The sequence below is a fragment of the Setaria italica genome, chromosome V, assembly GCF_000263155.2.
Source record: "Setaria italica strain Yugu1 chromosome V, Setaria_italica_v2.0, whole genome shotgun sequence".
NCBI classification, from domain to species: domain Eukaryota; kingdom Viridiplantae; phylum Streptophyta; class Magnoliopsida; order Poales; family Poaceae; genus Setaria; species Setaria italica.
The window spans coordinates 46,500,733-46,506,684 of record NC_028454.1 but is presented as its reverse complement, the minus strand read 5'-3'; the positions used below and the strand labels follow the sequence as shown (position 1 = coordinate 46,506,684).

Genomic DNA, 5,952 nt, shown 5'->3' with positions numbered 1-5,952 from the left:
AGAAAAGAGGGGCCGGGGGGCGTATCGGATCTTCGCGTGAGATGCCGCCCGCTTATTCGCCGCCTCTCGGGAGCCTCGGTCTGGGTCGCGTCGGCTCGGCTGCTCCACGCGTGCCGCCCACCCAACTTCCTTGTTTGCCCTCCCTCCTATCCCGCCTGCCCACGGACCGGACGGACGGCCTGGCCCAACGGCTCGGATTCCTTTGGTGGGCTGCCGCGAGTTCCGTGTTGGTTTTGTTTGCCTGCTTTTGGGTTGTTGGTCGGAGGACCGTGTGATGCCGATGATCTACACGCTGACGTCGACGACGAAGGGGGAAATGTTTTTCCCCCGTTGAAGCGACGCGACGTGATCACGCGAACGGGGCCCTGGATGGACCGGGCGCTGGAGTTGGACATGCACCCACGCTGACACACGCGCGTGCTGTGCGCGACGCAAGCTGCTTGGCTCGCAAGTCTGCTAGATGATGGTTCGTGAAACGTTGACTTTGTAAGCTTTGACAAAGTCGTCGTGCTCTGGGCCGGCGTGCGGATACCGCGAAACCAGGAGCGGGCGCAAAGGCCGGAGCGCAGACAGCTTATGCACGGTTCGTTTTGGGCTCACGCGGGCCCATGAAATTCAGCCCATACGGCAAAAAATGAGAGTGCGACCTCCCCGTCCCCGACCGATCAAGGAACCAGACAGACAGCTCGGCTAGTACTTGTCACACGCTTGTGCTTGTGGACACCAAGCACAAGACGCAGGAGGCACAGCCACAAGCTTTGAGCAGCTAGCAACGGCGAGGGACGATGACCACAACCACAAGTACAGGCCATCTCGACTGGTGGTGCTCGGCGGACTAGTCAGCTGACGCTTGCTAGCTCGGTCCAGGGAAGGAGAGGACCGCAGGAAGACGAGCACCGCACTGGGTTGCCTTTTGGCGTTTTCCCTCCCTTACCGGCACCCCAGGCCTGCCTCCGCGCGCGAGATCGACATGTCACACCCAATAATTGATCCATCGCGCTATGCATGCACATGCTTCCATGATCCATCAACCTTGGCACCTTGCATGCCGACCCATACATCATCCCATCCATGCCATTGCCGCTGCTACTCCCCAAGGGCCAAGGCTACAAGCTGCCCAACCCATCCCCAACTGGCGGACGAATGCTGATCCCCGGCAGGCAGCGATGGACGGAGATGGAGACGGAGAGGAGAACGCTATTAGCTCCTAGCTCCATGTGCTCGTCAGTCGTCACGATCAGGCAGGCAGGGGCAGGCGTGCATGCTCTCGCGTGCCAAACGTTTCCATTTCCTCTGTTTGTTGCTGATGATGCCGCCGTTGCGACGCCATCGATTGGTTCCCCGCTATAAATCTTGGCGTCTCGCGAGCAGATCGATGCGGGTGGATCCGGCGGAGATCTACGCGTGGCTGCGCTCGTAGCTCCCTTGCCGACGGTCTTGGAATAATCATTGCCGGCATGGCCTCTCTTGGAGCCTTCTTGCTCGCAGATATTCTGTTCAAATTTCAGTGTACAAAATAGGATATATCTGCTTCTGTCTGCACCTATGCCACGGATCGGAGTAGGGTTTGGCGAACGTTTTACACGGGCGGAATCATTCTGTTCCAATTATTTCTGCTCATGGCCCTGCATGTCGTCTCTATTGTAGTCTTGCTACTTCTCAGTGGAAGCACAGGAACGGCACCATGAGAGGGAGATGGCTGTTTAGCTCATCAATTCAGTTTGCGCTCAGATCCACTGCTCAGCATATCTGCATGCCGCCTGAATGATTCAACCTCTCCTGTTCGTCCCAGCATGATCAAGCGTACGACCAATGGTTCCTACCCGTCTGGGAGCTAGCAATACACACTGCGGGATGTTCAGGTACAACACATGCCGCACACTGATCCAGAACTCGCAAACAATCTGCAGCACAAAGCATACAACATGTGCCATTGCACTGTACAGGACCCACGGTAAACAGTAAGCATGGAGCCGCAAGAATCTGGCGAGTAAGTTTTATCCGTGAAAACTGGTACGTTTCCGGGTCAAGTGCCACCTCATGTCCTCATGCCTCCCAGCTCGCTGCCTTCTTATCTCGCCTATAAAGAGGCCAAGCTCTTCACTCGCGAACACTCCACACCATGGTCCAGCAAACGAACTTAGCTTGTTGCATATTGCAATAGTACCAGCTACATTATTACTATATACTAGCATCTTGCGACGTTGGCAAATTATTTCTTCCCAAGTACAGGGTTTTTCTTCCGACGCGTGCGTCAGGCGCCGGCCATGTCTCGCCATCGGCGTCAGCCGTCTCGCGCGCTCCCTCTCGACTTCAACGTCGACGGCGACGACGGGCCGGCAGGAACCAAGGGCGCCACCTCGCTCGATGGGAGCCAGAACCAGAACCCCGGTGCTGGCAGTGGGGGTGGCCGACGAGATGCCGGCAAAGGGCAGGAAGGGAACAGTAACAAGCCGCCGCCGGCCACTGGCAGCCGGTCTTCGGCGGAGGGAGGAGCCGGCAACAAGTCGCGCGACGATGCTTCCGGTGGTCCTTAGAGCCCAAGACCGACGCGCGCGGCAGCCTTCTGCGCGTACGGTTCTATGCTTTATTTGAGCCATTCCTATGTGTACCTACTGCTTGTAGTTTATGCTCATTGATCTGCATGTATTACTGGTAAGTTTCATACAAGCTTCCAAGATTTGTATTATTGGCTAGCTACTGGGCGTGCAACCATCTACTCTCACTTCCGGATCTGCTCACCGTTCGTGCCATGGGGCCCTTTTGCTCTAGGCCTTTGAAGGTGGAGGCCCATGAGATCAGATTAAGGGCCCCTTCAAAAAAAAAGATCAGATTTAGGCCCACTGCAGGTTGTGCTCGGCTTCACGAGAGGCCATGAAGCAAGCACGCGGCGGAGGGGCCGCCGGCGGCCGACCACTGCATCGGCGGCAATGGACCAGCTGGTCTTGGCAATGTTGAGATTGTTGGTCGTGTTGTACCTTCCCCGGTTCGCGCGTATGATTAGCGTCTTTCTCGTCTCCGTGCAGAACGCTCAGATTCATTTCAGAAACGAACCGAGCCTTCTGCCTTCAGGTTCAGGCTTCCGTCTTTTTTCTATGCGTTCCGTGCCTTGTGGGCACTGACATTAAGTTAAGTAGAGCTGATCATTCCCTTAAATCAAGATGAAATCCGTCGTTCATCAGTTCAATGATTTAGCGTAACCCCAAAATTCTGGTGTGATCTATGCCAGAAGAGGACTCGATCATGCGCAAGTCAGAGGTGAAGTCGATGCACCATTCCAGGGGGAAGAACCTGCAGAACAATCTGATACTGATGTTCTCGCTGTTCGAATATGTATTCCCACATTGGTGAACATAGACTTGCAGTTGCAGAAGACCTGTGTAACCCAGAGTGCTGAGAACGCGTGCGTGGAGCCGTGGACCTTGGTCGATGCAAGACGAGCGGAGGCGAGGCCACCACGACGAATGAGAGGGAAGCGACTCCGGCGGCGCTCCGGCGAGCTTCTGCGCGCAGATGGTCCTCTCTTGTGCGCCCAAGCGGTGGTCGACCAGTCGTGTCGTTTCAGAAATTCAGATACCGACCACCACCCGGAGCTCTGGCCACCCATGGTCCATGCAATCTGGGGCGGTGGAGAGGCCACAAGCAAGAAGGAGAGGGGAAGCAGGAACGGCCTGAGTGCGGCGGAGCTCCGGCAAGGCACGGCCTGAATCGGAGGTGGCGTTCCTGGCGACGCAAGCGGTGGACGGTATTTCGATTACCGTCCGGGTGGACGGTATTGCGATTACCGTCCACCTCCTGGGTACCCACCATCCGTCCGATCGGACTCCTGCGACCCGGATTCATCGGATCAAGGGAGTCCGTCTTCCTCTTCCAGCTCGTTCGCCTCAAGCCGTGGTGGTCCGCCGCCTCAGGAGAAGCAGGGGAGGATTGCTCGCTTCGCCGGCGTCGCGAAGACGGCCGGCGACGGAGCGATCAGATACGCGTTTGTGGGAGTTCATCGCCCCCGCTCCACCGTCGGCGGGGCAGGTTGGCATGGTTGTTGTCTGTTCACTGTTCCGGTTCATCATGGATTCTGCGACCTATGGAATTATTTGCTTGAGTGAATCGTTGCAATTAGCATTGTAGGGTTGAGCTTGAGCATGGAAATGCAAGCAAATTCGGACTGGTTATATTGTATCTTCCGAGAACTACAGTGTGCAGAGCCGGCAAGGAACAGTACAAAGAAGAAATGCAGCTCTAACTTGCAATCACTGGTGGCTCCTTTTTTTCCCTACGAAATTTAACTACTGATGCATTCCAGTGAGCACAGAATTAGTAACGGCAAGATGATAAATGTTGTTCTGCATTATTGCCACCGGAATGTTCGGTGCCACAAAGTTATTCAAGACATCAATTCGAGCGTGCACTAGCACAGATCACTTTGACATTTTGAGTGCTATTCATCTCAAGACATAAATGGAAGCATCGATTCCCCATTCCCCTGTTCAGAGCTTGCAGGCTTCCCCTGGAGCCTCAGCGCTAAAGCTTGCAGCGACAGGAGCATCTTCCTAAGGTGCTCCTTGGTCTCCGGATCGATCAGGTTGCCGTCGTCGTCGAACTTCTTCGGGGGCATGTGTGCTCTGGTGAAGATCTCTGGCTTGTTGATGAAATGGATGTCGAGAAACACCCCGACCTGCCGGATGTGGTACTGCGACCGACTGCCGCCGGACCCGCCCGACGCGCTCAGGATCGCCGCCGCTCGGTCTCCCCAGCAGTTCGGCGGCCGCGACCCCCAGTCCAGCGCGTTCTTCAGAGGGCCTGCAAGGGAACATGCCGTTAGAGATGCAGAGTTCAGAGCTGCACGCGACAGGCCGACAGTAGAGTGACCGGAGGAGAATCGGGTACCTGAAATGGAGTAGTTGTACTCGGGCGAGGCGAAGAGGAAGCAGTCGGCGGCGCGGATGTTGGCGCGGAACGCCTCGACGGCCGGCGGGAAGCCGCCGTCGACCTCGAGGTCGGTGTTGAGCAGCGGCAGCTCGGAGATGTCGACGTGGTCGACCTGCATCCCCGGGATGGACTCCTTGCAAATCTCCGCGGCTTCACACATGGACACGGTGCTCAGCAGTCAGCAGCCACGCAAGTCCACGGAGGGTAAAAGTAATTCAGATAAGAAAACAAGTAGCCAGGAGTGATTGATGAAGCGGAACTTACCGGCGCGGATGAGGCCGGTGTTGGCCGACGCCCTGCGGAGCGAGCCGGAGATCGCCGCCACCCTCAGCACGGTCTTCGCCGGCGCCGCCTCTGCCGTCGAGGCTTCCATGAGTGACGTGTCGGAGTCGGGTTGGGTGGTGACCTCCTCCTCCTACCTGGGAGTTGGAACCTTGCAGCGTCGAGCTTCGTCGGAGGTGTATATGTAGCGAACAGAACAGGAGTAGAGCACAAATCGATGTGGAATCAGACGTCCTCGTGTTTGACTAGATGAGCACTGGTACATGGCAACCTGGTGCTTACGGAAGCCACGGCGTGGCCGTTTACACCTCCTTTTCGCGGTTGCTGTTAGCATGGAACTACGGAAGCTTCCGTCCGTGTGTGGCTAGGCTGCCAATCGAGGAACACCAGCCATTGGGCACGCCAGCCATGGTGCTCCGCGTCCCTTTCGACACATTATACACTCTGGTGCTTTTGAAAGTGTGAAATTATCTTTGCGCAATGAAGGGACTAAAATAGCAATTTCAGTCAAATGGTGGTCCAAAAACATCTAATTTCCGTCCTTTGAGAAAACGGAATTTAGTCCATCCTCAGATGTTTTTTTAATTATAACTCCTTTACATGATGTCGGATGAAGTTGATATCCACATGTACCATTATGTGATCTACAGCTCTGTAATTTATAGATTTTTAATTTGAAGCTGTTTTCTTGTCCAAAACATGGTTAAAAGGTTTAGATACAAAACAACTTATTTTTTGACAATT

At 55.4% G+C, this 5,952-nt stretch overlaps 1 protein-coding gene across 1 annotated transcript; it reads right to left on the bottom strand.

The window, feature by feature from the left end:
- Positions 1 to 4,315: 4,315 nt before the first annotated feature.
- Positions 4,316 to 5,551, bottom strand: LOC101753288 (probable NADPH:quinone oxidoreductase 2). Its single transcript, XM_004971243.3, has 3 exons — positions 5,191 to 5,551; positions 4,885 to 5,076; positions 4,316 to 4,797 (listed from the first exon to the last, which is right to left on the bottom strand). Exons 1-3 carry the CDS (start codon positions 5,297 to 5,299, stop codon positions 4,445 to 4,447), a joined length of 654 nt encoding a protein of 217 aa, XP_004971300.1. The 5' UTR covers positions 5,300 to 5,551; the 3' UTR covers positions 4,316 to 4,444.
- Positions 5,552 to 5,952: the final 401 nt, after the last annotated feature.